Here is a 16,578-nt window from a genome sequence, read left to right as displayed (position 1 = left end):
CTGCAGTCACACAATCAATCAATCAATCAGCCAGCTGAACTGGATTCCACACAGTCACAAAAACAAATGAACCGAGAAAGCCTCAAAAACAAAAACGCAAAATAAATAGCAAAACCAAAAGCGCCAAATACAGTATCATATTCGAGGGATCCATGCCGTGTGGAAGTTCCAGTTCCTTCCTTCCCTGAGGATCCCCGGCGTGGAATTGGCCTGGGCCAGTGACGTCACGGGGGTTCCCTTGGTCCGCGCGCGCGGGGGCGCCCCTTGGCGGAGGGGGCGTGGGAGGAAGAGGCGGAGGAATGAGGGGGAGGGCCGCGTGTCCACTCGCTCCGCCTCCCCCTCGCCCGCCTTCGCTTTCGCTTTGCCGCCGCCGGCTTCCGCGGATCCGCCCGCAACAGATGCGGCTGCCTCGCCTGGGAGGTCAGTGTCGCGCGCGGCCGGGGCGCGCACCCAGATCCCCTTCCAGGGGGACAGAGGGGAAAAAACCCTACCTCCTAAGGGGGCGAGGAGGGAGGGGAGGGTGTCCTCAGCAGGGGGTGGGGGAAGAGTCACGGGAGGGAAGCTTCGAGGGTGCACTTTCTGTCAATCACGGGGCGCGTGGGGTGCGGTTGCATGCGATCCTCCCGGACGGGAAGCGCATTCTGCGCGCGCCGCGGAAAGAACGAGCCGCGTGCGTGCTGCTCCTTCGGGCCGGGAAGCTGCTCACCTTGGCCCGCTGCCGCTCGTCTGTCCACCGAGGAAGCTGCGCTTCTCCCGGGAACTCTGCGGCGGGACTTAACTTCCGTGCAAAATTGCCTTTTCAGCGTAAAGCTCCCATTAAAATCCATTAAAAGGACTTCAGTTTAGCTGGATCGTTGTATTTCTTTTTTATTTTTATTTTAAGGTCCTCTTTCCAAAGTTTTTCGCCCCTTCCACGCTCCCCCCCCTTGCCCTGAAGCTTCTCCTTTTGGGGCAGCTCTTCTCGGCCCCGATCCCCGCCGCGGACCCGCCTTTGCCCCTCGTTCCTTACTCTCCGCCGAGTAGCCAACACCCCGGGCCTACCTTACAGGGCGGTTGTGAGCAAACCCACCGGTCCGCCACAGCCCCGGGGTGCCCCTTTCGGAACCGCTTACTCGGGAGTAAAAGCCTCGTTGAACACAACGGGACTTACTTCCGAGTAAACTGCTTAATAGTAGGATTGTGCTGCAGTCTGTTCTTTTGGAGCGCCTGGGGGTTTGAGAGGCCATATTTTTGGGGGGTGTCTGACTTTCAGATTTGCGGGTACCCCTTTGCCTAGGGGCCTCTGCAAGAGTGGGAGGCAGAGAGGCTGCCAGGCTGCATCTCAGACAAGGAAGGGCTTGCTTATTTCTGTCCTTCACTTTGTCCATGCTCAGAGGCTATTTGGAGAGGAAATCACCTGGTGAGGAATGGGGCCATACAGCAGTCAAGGTCATAGTTTGGGGCTGCTTTGGACTCTCACCCTTGGCCCCCAGCCAGCCAGTTTACCAAATATGCCATTCTAGCTCCCGAAATAATCTTTGTCACTTAAAAAGACCCACTTTGAAAAAAGACAAAAAACCGAGGCTGTGATGAAACAGCATCAGCCTCGCTGAGCAGAATTTGTGCTTTTGTTTCCTGTTTTTCACCCCTTTTGTGGTGCAGCTTAGAAATTTGAGGCTCTGGTTAGAATCGGCCCCATATTGGCCGCTGACTTCAAGATGTGCTAAGACAGCTCCCCTGTGTTTGCCTGCCCCCCCTCACCCCCCCATGACTCCTTCTCCTGAAGGGGGTCCCTGGACTTGTGCCCTGGAGTCTTGCTCCGATGGGACCAGCACCCAACCCTTTCATGTTATACAAAAAGCTGCACTCGAGGTGCACCTTGCAGAAAGCGTGCTATCTGACCCCCCCCCCAAGAGGAAAAACACCCTCCCACCGTGAACCAAAAGCCAGCTTCTTATGTGTGGCACTGCAGAGGGGGTCATTGGGAAAGGATCTGAAAGTAAAAGTTGCAATATCGTGCCATACGTTATGCAAATCTATGGTGCGACTGCATTTGGAATCCTATGAATGGTTCTGGTCGCCTCGACTCAAAAAGGATATCGTAGAGTTGGAAAAGCTTCAGACCAAGGCAACCAAGGTGATCCAAGGGGATGGAGCGACTATGAAGCAGCGTTTATAACTGGAGTTCTCCACTGCTTGGATATATATATTTTTTCTGAGCAAGAGGCATGCACCTTTTCCAAGCAATAAATAAGTGATTGCATGCGTGAGAGCAATCAAACTGCAGAGTGCCTCTTATTGCTCAATCAATAAACACCAGGAACTTCTTTCTGCCAAAGTTCAAAGTTTATAAAAGCTTCTGGGTTGGTTGGCGAAGGGTGTTAGGTAATTTGGGTGTGGGTGTGTGAAGATAAACATTGATTTCCCAAGCATATGTATATATATAAAAAAACAAATCTACAAAAGAGCCCAAACAAGTAATTTCAGGCAAAGCAGAATGGGTGGCAGTGGGCTGTGAAAATGAGCAAAACAGGAAGAACGAAAAGATGGGCTTCATTTTTAAAAAAAAGAAAGAAAGAAAGAAAAGAAAGTGATACAAAACTTACCAAGTGACATTTTTTCTTGTATCTGTTTGGGTTCTCTTGGCCAAGGAGTGCTGTGTCAGCCTGAGGGTTACACAGAACTCTTCCCAGAGCAGTGGTGACCTGTGTAGCACTCAGGTTGCAGTTTATCAGTAGATGTTAAGTGTGTCCTGTTACTTGGGGGAGTGTGTGTGTGTGTGTGTGTGTGTGTGTGTGTGTTGCTTTAGGACTCTTTCATAACTAAGGAATAGTTTCTGCAACACTTTTTCTCCTCTCCCTCTGGAGGATTTGTTTGAAGGGAGCAGTACATATGACTTATGGCTTGGAGTTGCCAACAGAGGCCACAGCCTTCACCTGCTGGTGGCTGCGTATCCAGTTGCTACTAAGAAAGCACAGGAGCAAGGCCCAGTGAATAAGTTGGCAACCCACAGAGGGGTTTCCAAATGCCCAAGCCATCCACGAGTGTGCACTTACACACACATAGAAAGGCTCGTGGCCAAGGGCACAACCTCAGGCATCTGTTCCTGAAGATCTAGGATGCTCCCAAGAAGGAAGGAAGCAGAGAGTCTCACAAGCTCCCAGTTTATTTATTGCGCTGATATTGCACCCGTTTCTCCAAGGAGCTCAAGGCTGTGTGCAGGGTTCTCTCCTCACAACAACCCTGTGAGGTACGGTAGGTTAGGCTGAGAGGCTGTGACTGGCCCAAGGTCACCTGGTGAACTTCATGGCTGAGGGGGGATTTGAACCCAGTCCCTCCCAAGTCCTCGTCTGACACACTACCACCACAGTGGTCCCCTGGTGTCTCTGCCTGGGTGGTCCTTTACATATATGCAGCCGGACATCATGCCCAAATCCTCAGCTGGATAGAGCATGGTGCTTATAATGCCAAGGTTGCAGGTTCAATTCCCTTCCTGCATGGCAGGGGGTTAGACTAGATGACCCTCAGTGTCCCCTCCAGCTCTATGATTCTAGGTAATCCCTTCTTGTTGTGAACAAATGCACAGGTTCTGTCTGGCAAGACCGGTGAAGCCTCATACGTTTCATTATTTCCTCTCTTTTAAAACAGCCTATGAACTTCGTTGCTCTGGGTGTATAATTTTTATTAAGTTTTCTATTTTACAATTTAAAATGTTCATTCAACAACCTTAAAATATCAATGACTTCCTTTCTTCTCTTTCAATGGTTCATTCTGCATACCACAAATCCCTCCATATTTTACATAAACCAAACCATTCAGTATTCCATTAATACATCCATCAAAACTTGTTTACACTGTTGAATTTATCCACCTGAATGATCCCCATCAAAAAGGACTTTGGCTTTTTTTGAAAAGTACTTTTAAATATATATATATATTCAGTTTATTGTAAATTATTTCCCAATATTCTGACTCTTTTACAGGTCCACCACATATGAATTTTGTGGCTCTGGAGGCGATTGGTGAGAACGGCCTTTATGGATGAGGCAACCAGAAAAGGTGGGATTGTGTGTGAGAAAGATGGCTGACTTTGGGCTGCAGTATGCATACTAAGGAACTGGAGAGGTCTCTTTCGGGCTACTTTCTCAAGGACCTTGTTGCTGTGGGAATGTTCAGGGTTGCAGGCGAGGATATATTGTTTATTAACACCCTTCCTAACTTGCACTAGCAAGTTTCTTTATGTAGTAGAGTTTCCATTCCCCTTTTACATGCACAGCAGATAGCTGCTTGCAGGCTTGTTGTGTAAGCCTCTCACTGTATATTCCTGGTAAATTCCCTTTAATCCCTCTTAAAAGAATAAAGAGGCTACCAACATGAGTTTGACCAAACTGTGGGAGGCAGTGGAAGACAGGAGTGCCTGGCATGCTATGGTCCATGGGGTCACGAAGAGTCGGACACAACTAAACAACAACAACAACAAAAGAATAAAAACATGACAACCTTAAAGGTAAAGGGACCCCTGACCATTAGGTCCAGTCGTGACCGACTCTGGGGTTGCGCACTCATCTCGCATTATTGGCCGAGGGAGCCGGTGTATAGCTTCCAGGTCATGTGGCCAGCATGACAAAGCCGCTTCTGGCAAACCAGAGCAGCACATGGAAACGCCGTTTACCTTCCCGCTGTAGCGGTTCCTATTTATCTACTTGCATTTTGATGTGCTTTCGAACTGCTAGGTTGGCAGGAGCTGGGACCAAGCAACGGGAGCTCACCCTTACAACTTTACTCAAAGTCAATAAAAGAAGTTTATTCATATCAGTTCACATTTGGATCCCAGACTTAGTTACAAATATGTACATGTGGATCTACCCCATATGGGGGAATAATTCCAGTGCTTCTGCTAGCTGAGAAGCTAGCCAGGACCATTCCTAGCAAAGAAGCTGTTCAAACGACGAAGGAAGTGAAAAAGAGAGTGTGTGCTGCGTGCCCTGTCCTTTTGTTACCTGGACAGGTAAGGTCAGGCCCACCTACTAGTCACATGCAAGGAAGGATGCTCCAGCCAGGAGGAAACAGGAAGTTTTCGGCTGGCTGGACCAAACATTCCCTTGCATGTCCACTCTAGGAAAACAAGGAATGTTGTTCTTGACTGCTCAGAATAAGAGGCACCCCCATCCCTTTTTCCATGTTAGGGCACTGCCTGCAATCCTACTGCAATGAATGGGAACTGCAGCTTGGCTTGACCCAACTAGGCTTAGAGTCATAGAATCGCAGAGTTGGAAGGGAACCCAAGGGTCATGTGGCTCAACCCCCCCGCAGGGCAAGAATCCCAGGCAAATCTTTGCAAATGCAGGGGTCCACCAGGAGACTAGGAAAGGGCTGTAGCTCAGCGGAAGCGAAGCACCTGCTTTCCGTCTTGGGGGTTCAACCTCCAGCATCTCTAGTAAAGTTGCGCTGCCTGAAACCCTGGAGAGGAAGTATTGCATAACAACAGGTAAAAGAAGAATGAAGTCCAGTTTACAACCACCGCTAATGCACTATTTTTGCAAACAATTTGTTTGGTTCATAAAACTTACATGCCGCTCGGTTGTAGGAAAAAAAACCCTCAAAGCAGCTTACAAAAAGATAAAAGGATCAAGAAAAATTTACAGCAATAGGTTGTAAACAGGTTAAGTGACAAAATATACGTATTCCGGGAATGGTATTGTGATTATTTTATTATTATCCTGTGTGTTCTGTTTTTATTACTATGCTGAGTAAATTACAGTGGAACCTGGTGTTATGTACTGAGCTGAATCCTAGAACAATAGGATTCAGAATCAGCGGGAGCTACCCAATCCAACTCCAGGTGGAAGTGAATCCGCAACCTGATTGGCCTGCTGGAGCAGCCAATCAGGCGGCTGGCAGAAGTGAATCTGCTACCTGATTGGCCTGTAGGAGCAGCCAATCAGGCTGCAGGCAGAAGTCAATCCACAATATAATTGGCCCACAGGTGTAGCCCTGAAGTAGCCAATCACGCAAGGCCCATTGTGTAAATAATGTATATAAGCAGATGGTTTTGGGAAAAGAGCCATTCGTCTTCTCTTCTTCTCCTTGATGAATATGAGCTGAATAAAGAGCATGAAATTCACTCTCGACTCCGAGTATATTTCACTGGCGACGAAGGTGGGATCCTGCTGAGCTGACCGCCACCACGCACTGCACCGCAGCACCGCCACCTGCTGCACCGCTGCATCGCACCGTGCATCCAGGCTTCAGCTCCAGGACCCAAGGAACCCAGAATGGCAACCGACAGCAGCTTCTTGCCATTCAAACCAGCATCAGGAGACTGGGAAGGGTACGCCGCCCGTTTCAACTTCCTCCTGCAAGCGAAAGAAGTCACCAACGATGCCATGAAGAGGGCGACATTCTTCAGCGTCTGTGGAGAGGAGACGTTTGAAATCGCCCGGGCTCTCCTTGCACCTAGAGATGTCGCTACCGTCTCTTACAAAACAATAATGGAATGGCTGAAGGAGCACTTTTCACCACAGCCCTCGGTGGTAGCTTGCCGAAATGCCTTCTACGCAAAGCGGCAAGCCCCGGGGGAAACCATAACTGGGTTTGTGACCTCCCTCCGCCAAGCCGCCCGGTTATGCAACTTCTCAGAGTTGGAGAACATGCTTCGTGACCGCCTCGTCGGTGGCCTGAGGGACGAGATGTTGCAACGACGCCTCTACGCCAAAAAAGACCTCACGTTCCAGATTGCTCTGGAGGAAGCCCTGGCAACCGAAGCCGCCGAGAGGTCAACACAAGAGGCACGACCGGCCCCGCCATCCCAACCGAGGGTCTACCACGAAGACCTCACCGACGAATCCGAATCTGACAGGGAGGAAGTACACCGAGTACAGCGGCGCACTCAAGCAGCACACACACCACAGCAGCCTCGACGAGAAGGAGGGAACTGTGCAAGCTGCGGGGAGAACCACGAGAGGAGGACCTGTCGTTTCCGCAACGCAGAGTGCAGGCAGTGCAGAAAATTGGGACACATCGCCCGGGTGTGTCGGGCTCGACTCACCCGTCGACAAGCATCAGATGACCGACCCAGGAGCCCCAGGTCACACGGCACCATGCACCAAGGCAACTCGACGGAGATCACGGACTACCAGGTATTCCAGTTGCCCCATCCCAGCACAGAGAAAATTTATATAGAGGTACAGATAGAGGGAGCCCCATGCCGCATGGAGCTGGACACGGGTTCAACTCTATCCATAATCTCGGCCCGAACATTAAGGGAACTGTGCCCTAATGGGGGTCCCAAACTAAGGCCGGCCCCATTCACCCTCCGGGACTTCCAGAAACGTAAGGTCCCTACAATGGGGGTGGGGACCTTCAGGGTGCAATATCGAGGGCGAAAGCAACAATTGGACTTGCTGGTAGTTAAGGGCCCCTACGTTAGCTTACTGGGACTGGCATGGTTTGGACCTCTGGGGCTAGCCGTTACCGGGGTGAACCGCACTAGCTTACAAGTGGACGTGGACGCCATATGCAAAGAGTTTCCAGGGGTTTTCGATGGGGCATTGGGACGATATACAGGACCCCCCATTGCCCTACAGCTAGACCCCGCTGTACGACCCATCAGGCACAAGGCCCGCCGGGTCCCGTTCGCCCTGAAACCCCGCATAGACGAGGAATTGGACCGGCTCGTGGAGCAAGGAGTGCTGGAGCCGGTGCCCAACGCCCCCTGGGAAACTCCAATTGTCACACCCGTCAAGCCTAACGGTTCGGTCCGCATCTGTGCAGACTACAAATGCACCATAAACAAGGCTCTCACGGCCCATGCATACCCAGTGCCAGTGGTCAGCCATGTCCTCGCCACCCTGGCTGGGTCAAAAATCTTTGGCAAACTGGACTTGGCCCAAGCGTATCAACAGTTGCCTGTGGACGAAGCCACAGCAGAGGCTCAGACGATTGTGACGCACAGAGGGGCATTCAGAGTAAAGCGGCTGCAATTTGGCGTTAGCGTGGCACCAGGCATATTCCAGAATCTAATGGACTCTCTCCTTAAAGGGATTCCTGGCGTCACCCCCTTCTTCGATGATGTACTGATCGCCGGGCCTACACCAGAGGAATTTGAGGACCGCCTCCGCTCCGTCCTGCACCGTTTCCAGACGGCGGGCCTCAAGGTGAAGCGGGAAAAGTGTTTACTGGGAGTGCCGCAGGTGGACTTTCTGGGATTTAAGGTGGACGCAGAAGGGGTCCATCCAACCGGTGACAAGGTACGGGCCATTTGTGAGGCCCCAGCGCCCAAGAGCAAGCCCGAACTTCAGTCATTCTTGGGACTATTGAACTTTTACCATGCCTTCCTTCCCCATAAGGCAGCGGTAGCGGAGCCCCTACACAGACTCCTAGATAAAAGGGCCCCTTGGGTGTGGGGCCAGCGACAAAGGGCCGCATTCCAGGCAGTCAAGGACTTGCTCGTCTCAAACTCGGTCTTGGCACACTTTGACGAGAGGCTGCCAGTGGTGCTGGCATGCGACGCCTCTCCCTATGGCATCGGCGCTGTCCTGGGACACCAACTCCCGGATGGAAGAGAGGTGCCGGTGGCATACTTCTCCCAGACGCTTGCTGCAGCCGAACGAAACTACTCACAGATTGACAAGGAGGGTCTGGCAATCGTGAAGGGCGTAAAAAAATTCCATGATTTCTTGTACGGGCGGCCCTTTACCATAGTGACTGACCACAAGCCGTTGCTTGGCCTGTTTGCCCCCGAGAAGCAGACCCCCCAAGTGTTGTCTCCACGTGTCCTCAGGTGGTCAATTTTCCTTGCCGGCTACCAGTATGCACTAATCCACCGCCCTGGGAAGGCGATGGGCCACGCAGACGCACTCAGCAGGCTACCACTACCAGAAACAGGCCCCGACCCAGCGCCTGCGCAAGAGGTTATGACCCTGGAGCTGCTTCCCGACCGACCCATTCAGGCACAAGAAGTTGCGCACCATTCCACAAAAGATAGGGTCATCTCCCGGGTCCTGGACTGGGTGTGGCGAGGATGGCCCAGCAGCAGCCCCGGGCCAGAATTCGCTGGCTACACAAACCGCAAACATGAACTGTCGGCCCACAAGGGGTGCCTGTTATGGGGAAGCAGGGTTGTTGTTCCCCAGCCCCTCCGCAAAAGGGTCCTCACAGCCCTACACGAGACACACCCAGGGGTAGTGAGGATGAAGGCCCTTGCCAGGAGTTATGTGTGGTGGCCGGGGATTGACAGAGAGATAGAGGCCTGGGTCCAACACTGCCAGACCTGCCAAGAATCCCGCCCAGATCCCCCAAGGGCCCCAGTCCAGCCCTGGGAGTCCGCCCGACATCCATGGTCACGCTTGCACGTGGACTTCGCTGGCCCCTTCCAGGGAAAAACATTCTTCATAGTGGTGGATTCCTACACCAAATGGCTGGAGGTCGCACTGGTACCGTCCACTTCTACGGCGGCAGCCATCCGGGTACTACGTAAGCTGTTTGCAACCCACGGGCTCCCGGACACTCTCGTCTCGGACAATGGAACCGCATTCACGTCAGAGGAGTTCCAGACCTTCACAGCGCAGAACGCCATCCGCCACATCCGCTCAGCACCATTCCACCCTGCCACCAATGGCCAAGCGGAGCGCATGGTGCGGACCACCAAGGACAGCCTCCGCCGCATAACACAAGGGGACTGGGAATACCGCCTTGCCGCATTTCTTCTAGCACAGCACAGCACCCCAAGCACAACGACGGGCCGGAGCCCAGCTGAACTACTCATGGGCCGGCGCCTTGCAACTAGACTGGACCGACTTCACCCCGACAGAGCTCAGGATGAGGTAGTGGTGGGGAAAGGCAGGAACCCCCGGACATTTGTGGCCCAGGACCCAGTGTATGCAAAGAATTTTGGGGCAGGCCCAGCATGGGTACCCGCCACAGTCACCAAGGTGACCGGTCCCGTGTCGTACGAGGTACTAACGGAAGGGGGGCAATGTTGGCGCCGCCACTGCGACCAGCTACGGCGACGATTCCCAGGAGGAACCCGGGAGGAGAGCGGGACAGAGGGGTCCCAAGGGGACAGCAGGGCAGTGAGGCCTGTAGAGCGAGAGGGGTGGGCAGGGGAAGCAGAAGCAGTAGGCACAGAGGGGCGCCCCGAGGCTGGAAGGACACCGGAACCAGAGTCACAACCTAGTGGTTCAGTGGCGCCAGACCAGACAGCCCCGGCACAGCCAGCAGCCTCGGAACACGAGCCAGAACCAGAACCCCTGACCAAGGAACACCCCAGGCCACAACGCACACGGAGGCGGCCAGCAGACCTTGGGGACTACGAATGCAACTTCCCGGGCAGGACTGGAACTTAGAGGGGAGGGGTGTTATGTACTGAGCTGAATCCTAGAACAATAGGATTCAGAATCAGCGGGAGCTACCCAATCCAACTCCAGGTGGAAGTGAATCCGCAACCTGATTGGCCTGCTGGAGCAGCCAATCAGGCGGCTGGCAGAAGTGAATCTGCTACCTGATTGGCCTGTAGGAGCAGCCAATCAGGCTGCAGGCAGAAGTCAATCCACAATATAATTGGCCCACAGGTGTAGCCCTGAAGTAGCCAATCACGCAAGGCCCATTGTGTAAATAATGTATATAAGCAGATGGTTTTGGGAAAAGAGCCATTCGTCTTCTCTTCTTCTCCTTGATGAATATGAGCTGAATAAAGAGCATGAAATTCACTCTCGACTCCGAGTATATTTCACCTTGGTTCTCGAACGCCTTAGTACTTGAACATTTCGGCTCCCGAAGCTGAAAACCCAGAAGTTACGTGTTCCGGTTTTCGAATATTTTTCGGAAGCCAAATGCCCAATGCGGTTGTCGGCTATCGTTTCTGGGTCGCCTGCGCCAATTTAAAACTATGTCTTGGTTTTCTAATGTTTCGGAAGTCGAACGGGCTTCCGGAACGTATCACATTCGAGAACCAAGGTACTACTGTATGTTCTTCGTGTTGTACACTGCCCTGTGATCTTTGGATAAAGGGCAGCATATAAATTGAATAAATAATTTTACACAAACACAAACAAGCGCGCACTAACCCCTGCCAGAACAGCAGCTGCACCTCGTCTGGAGAATCCCTTCCTGACATTTTGCAAATTGTCCTTGACACCTCACTAGCAGAGAAGCCAGGAACTCATCGATTCATTAAGTGTCCTTTGCAATTTGCAACATCCCCTGGCTTCCGTGGGTGACTTTGCCACCACGACTCGGGCCTACCCAACCCCTTTCTCGTCCTCAGCGGAGCAGCAGGCCCTGAAGCTGGCGGAAGCCATCAGCGGAGGGGACGAGAGGGCAGCCCGGGAGTGTGCCGCCTGGCTGGCGCAGCAACGTGCCCCCCTCGTGGTGCGGCTACACCAGGACGCCTACCCTACGCAAGACATCAGGTGACGGATTACGCTGTGAAAGGGCCGGCGAATAGCTGAGAGCGATCGTGAATGGGTAGAGACGGCAGTTCCATGGAGCAGGGGCAGGGGGATGCTTTTCGGGGGCCGGATTCACTTCCGGGCAGCCTTCCAGGGGCCACATGGTGGGCAGGGATGGCAGTGAAAGTGGGCAGAGCAACAGGTGTAGATTTTCACCATTGTACACAACACTCCTCTAGTTTCTACACACCCTGGCAAACCCTTCTTTCTCCTCCATCCAGCTCGGGAGGGGGCGTGGCCTTGGAAAGGTATTGAGGGCCTGATAAAGAGGGCCGGAGCTTCCACACTCCTGCCATAGCAAAAGGCAGCGTGACCATGAAAGGCGAAACGGGTGGGTGAAGCCGTCTTCCAACTGGCTCATGTGGAGTTGGGTGGTTATTTCAGGACAACCCTCAGGGGACAGCCCTCAGACTCCTGGTTGTCTCCAGGGTATAAAGGTCTCTGCAAGGGGGGGGGGCCAGACACAATTAGGCGACAGGGTCTAATGGATCGTTTCCTTTCTTCTCCCAGGCTGTGGGTGGGCGTGGAAGATGCCCAGATGAGCACCGTCCCCATTTACCTGAAAGTCCAGCCTTGCATGACGTTGGCATCTCTCAAAGACATGGTACGGGCTGATAAGGCCAAGGTTGCAGGTTCGAATCCCGTATGGGACACCCTGCAATGTTTATGTGGCGACTATGACGAACATTGGATATCACCTGTAGAATAAAATATTGGCTAAACTGAAGGAGCTGCTTAAACTTTCGGACTAGGCAGGAGCATGAAAAACAACAGCACTGTTTTTGTTGAGCAGCAAAGCAGGCTTTTTAAATTGATAATTTTTATTAAATTTTGTTTTACAATTTAAAATACTCATTTTTACATCCTTAAGATATCAATGGCGTCCCTTCTTCTCTTTCCATGGTTCATTTTACATATCATAAATCCCTGCATAGTTTACAAAAACTATCCCATTCAGTATTCCATTATTACATCCATCAAAACTTATTTACACTGTTGAGTTTATCTTAATGCTGACTGCATTTTCAAGTATACACAATTTTCCCCCATCTATTCAATGAACATTTTCCAATCTTCTTTAAACGCATGTTCTTCTTCTTCTCTTATTCTATATGTTAGGTCCGCAAGCTGCGCATATTCCACCACCTTAAGTTGCCATTCTTCTTTGGTTGGGACCATTGCTCATTCCTAACAAAACACGGGCCGCAGTAGTGGCATACATAAATAACTTTTTTTGACACCTGGGAATTTCAGTCTGAATTATCCCCAACAGAAAGGACTCTGGATTTTTTGGGGGGAGGGGGGGAAGTACTTTTAAACATTTTTTTCAATTCATTATGGATCATTTCCCAATACTCTTTTACCTTTTTACAAGTACCACATATGAAAGAACGTACCCTCCACCTCTTTGCATTCTCCAGCACTTATCTGATTCCGTCTTGTACGTTTTAGCAAGCCTACTCGGAGTTAAATACCATCTGCAAATCATTTTCAAGTAATTCAAAGCGAGCTTTTGAGTAGCACAGAAGTTCTCATCGGGGATACTTTTTCCATTTTGTTTAGCCCACCTAGATAAACCGTTTGTGACTTCCTTGATTTCTGAGGCTTTGGGGCTCTGAAGTTGTCTCCTCTCCTCTCCCTCTCTCTCTCCTGGCCCAGGTGTTCCTCCACTACGGCTTCCCCCCCAGCATCCAGAAGTGGGTGATGGGGCAGAGGCTTCCCCGAGACCACGAGACTCTTCACTACCACGGCATCCAAAAGGACGGCGACGCAGTTTACCTGTACCTTCTCTCTGCCAGGACAGCCAAGCTCAGCAAAGACGCCTTGGAGCGGGACCACGAGCGCAGGCAGCTGGAAGGTGAGCTATCAGTGCAGAGAGCATCACGACGGGCGATGCTGTGCTGTGGCTCCTGCTAGGAGGAGGTGGTACCCTGGAAGGTGCCAGATATGAAACAGGTTCTCGTGGAAGATGGAGCCAGCTTGTTTTCTGTTGCTCCAGAGAGTAAGACCCAAACCAGTGGAGTCAAACATCAAGAGAGTCTGGCTGAAGACTTTTCTGACAGCAAATGGACCTGTGGCAAAGAGACATGCCATCATTGCCCTTCCTGACATTTGCCCTTTGCCCTTAAATGCATTGGAACGAAGCACCAGAAATTTATTGTTGCTTAATTCTGGTTTCGCTTGTGTTTATGTACTCAAGCCTAGGTTGTTGTGGGCTTTTTTTGGGGGGGTATTGAATTTATTTTGTGTTTGCCATAGTTGTTGACTTTTGTCATTTTTAAAAAAAATTTACTGACAGGTTTGGTATTTTGTAAAGCTTTGTATTGTGATGTTTTGAATTATTGCTGTAAGCCGGCTTTGGGTGCAGCTCAGAAGCGGCATATAAGTAAACTTGATGGAGCAATCAGTCAGTCAGTCAATCAATCAATCAATCAATCAATCAATCAGTCAGAGCTGTTTGGCTCCACTGGAGTTTTTTAGTCAGATGTTGGATCGCCATCTGTCAGGGATGCTTTAGCTGAGATTCCTGCATTGCGGAGGGTTGGACCAGATGGCCCTTGGGGGTCCCTTCCAACTCTACAGGTCTGTGATCCTACCCCTGAGAACAGCAAGGGTCCATGCCGATTGAATTTTGTGCTCCAGAGTGGTTTTGGTCCAGATTTTCTTTCTTTTTTCTTCAAATAATTTTTATTTTTTCCCCAATAGTGCCAAAATACAGAAACAACATTACAAAAGCAAAAAGACAAAAACAAATAAAACATAAGAAAGAAAAACATCATTTGTTACATTTTTACTTAACATTGTTGACGTCCTCCATTCCCCTCTCACTGGGTCCATTTTAGAATTCCATTTAAGCAATTTCCATCTTATATCTTAATTCAATCTAATATATTTTATCCTTATCTTTCAATTATTCTATTCTAAAAACATCAACTATATTCCACCAATAATTAATCGATTAATCCCAATCAAAAATTTATTTCCCATCCTTCAATCTTCTATTTCTCCCTTTAGCCTAAATTTTATTACCAAAGATTTCCCATAAATTCAAATAATAATTCTTATATCATAATAACATTTAACACTTAAGACTAATACATTTAGTCGCCAGAAAATGCATTAGATTTTCTGTCGACGTGCTGTTCCTCGCAGCTGAGCAAGACCCACGTGTAACGTTCTTGTTTGCGTAGCTGACTTCCCAAGGGAAGGAATGCCTTTTCCAGGGCAAGAAGGCAGGTCCTTCTAGTTTCTTTCAGACCTGCTAATAATAATAATAATAATAATAATAATAATAATAATAATAATAATAATTTATTTCCCCAGCCACTCTGGGCGGCTTCCAACCGAATATTAAAACAGTACAGCATTAAACATTAAAAACTTCCCTAAACAGGGCCGCCTTCAGTTGTCTTCTAAAAGTAAAGTAGTTACTTATTGCCTTGACATCTGCTGGGAGGGCGTTCCACAGGGCGGGTGCCACTACCGAGAAGGCCCTCTGTCTAGCACCTTCCAAACTACCTCAGCTCAGCCAGCGCACCTGCCAGAAAGGTAGCCCCCAACATCCAAAGTGTGCCAGGCTGGCGAAGACCGTCCTGCTCCCAGACCCAACAGGAAGGATCTCCTTGAAAATAATTTCCTTTTCCTTTTGGTCTAGAGCTAGGCATCAGAGAGGGTGTCTTGCTGCCACGGGGGACGTCAGAAGCGGCAGCCCCGACGCCAGCGGACCCTTTGGGCACCCCGAACCTCCAAGAGGAGAAGAGGGGCAGCGCATCACCTCTGCCCACCACGCCCCCACCGGTAATGGATTGCGAGGGGGTGGGCGACGCAGGTAGGGGCGCTCTTTTCCCTCCGGGGTGCTCCCATCCTCCTCCTTTTCTCTCCTGCGCCGGGCGCTACCTAGGTCGGCTGGGAATGCCCAACTTGCACCTTTGTCAACAAACCCACCCGGCCTGGTTGTGAGATGTGCTGCGCTGAGCGCCCCAGGGGATACATCCTGCCGGAAGGCTACCAGCCCGATGTGGAGGAGCTGCAGCGGTTGCAGAAGGAGGAGGAAGCCACACGCCAGTATGAGCAGGTGACCGGCTGTTGGGAGGGGGAGGCAGCCAGTAGGGACCATGGAGATTGGGGGGGGGGAGTTGAACCTTTTAACTTACTTATTTACCTATTGCTTTTGTCTCCCACCTTTATCTCTTGAGTGGTTCAAGGTTCTTGCTTAATCCCCCAAACGATCCTGTGAGGTAGAGGTTAGGCCGAGAGGCAGGGACTGGCCCCCAAGCTCACACCCAGTGAGACTCATGTAGCCCAGTTTTCTTGTGTTTTTAACATTTTGTTGGGAGCCCCCCAGAGTGACGGGAGCAACCCAGTCAGATGCGTGGCATATAAATAATAAAATTATTATTATTATTATTATTATTACTACTACTACTACTACTACTACTACCAGTACTACTACTATGTGGGGGATTCGAACCCTGGTCTCTCCCAGGCTCTGGTCTGACTCTCTAACAACTATGGTACCTTGCTCTCTCCAGCCCCAAGGGCCACATTCTCTTCCAGGCAACCTCCCACAAATACTTTGCACCAGCTTACGTAAATCCTTTAGAGCAGGCATGTCCAACAGGTAGATCGTGATCTACTGGTAGATCACTGGACATCTGCAGTAGATCCCTGGTAGATCATTGGCTCCCCCCCCACACAGAAGCTGAACAACTGTGGCTCCCCTAAAAAAAAGCTCAACATTTTACCTCCTCCCTGAAAACCCAACAACTTTGACCTGAACCCCCCAAAATGCGCCTTCCTCCTTCCTAAAAAAAGCTCAACAATTTCGACTGGACCCAAAAAAGGGGGGTAGATCACTGCCAGTTTTTAACTCTGTGAGTAGATCGCAGTCTCTTGGGAGTTGGCCACCCCTGCTTTAGAGATTGATGCATTAGTGGCCTATAAATGGGAGACGGGCCACCCCTTGCCCACAAGAAAGCTTTGGTTTTTGGTGCAAAAGGAAGCCTTCTTTATATTTCTTATTAATGGCAGAAAATCTTTATAAGATTCTCCCCAGGTTTCTGTTACATCACCTCCAATATATTTAATATATTGCGGGCAGATCTTAAAGCCTGTCTTATCTCTTAATTGATCTTGCAGTTCAGTTGGC

The 16,578-nt window shown here is 50.5% G+C and overlaps 1 protein-coding gene across 2 annotated transcripts in view; it reads left to right on the top strand.

Moving 5' to 3' along the window:
- Nucleotides 1-247: 247 nt before the first annotated feature.
- RBCK1 (RANBP2-type and C3HC4-type zinc finger containing 1) overlaps nucleotides 248-16,578 on the top strand; it is a 28,555-nt gene continuing 12,224 nt past the window's right edge. Inside the window, exons 1-8 of one of the 2 annotated variants that reach the window (XM_088674788.1) lie at nucleotides 376-420; nucleotides 3,963-4,038; nucleotides 4,335-4,486; nucleotides 11,246-11,390; nucleotides 11,940-12,033; nucleotides 13,089-13,287; nucleotides 15,085-15,227; nucleotides 15,331-15,504. In XM_088674788.1, the coding sequence (XP_088530914.1) occupies nucleotides 11,968-12,033; nucleotides 13,089-13,287; nucleotides 15,085-15,227; nucleotides 15,331-15,504 (582 nt within the window). In that variant the 5' untranslated portion in view covers nucleotides 376-420; nucleotides 3,963-4,038; nucleotides 4,335-4,486; nucleotides 11,246-11,390; nucleotides 11,940-11,967. Of the gene's footprint in view, nucleotides 421-3,962; nucleotides 4,039-4,334; nucleotides 4,487-11,245; nucleotides 11,391-11,939; nucleotides 12,034-13,088; nucleotides 13,288-15,084; nucleotides 15,228-15,330; nucleotides 15,505-16,578 lie in introns of both variants that reach the window. The other variant, XM_035122100.3, reaches the window with a different exon arrangement.

This window comes from Zootoca vivipara, chromosome 7 (assembly GCF_965207765.1).
Source record: "Zootoca vivipara chromosome 7, rZooViv2.hap1.1, whole genome shotgun sequence".
Lineage (NCBI taxonomy): Eukaryota > Metazoa > Chordata > Lepidosauria > Squamata > Lacertidae > Zootoca > Zootoca vivipara.
The sequence above is the reverse complement of the archived record's forward strand: the minus strand, read 5'-3'. Positions and strand labels throughout refer to the sequence as shown.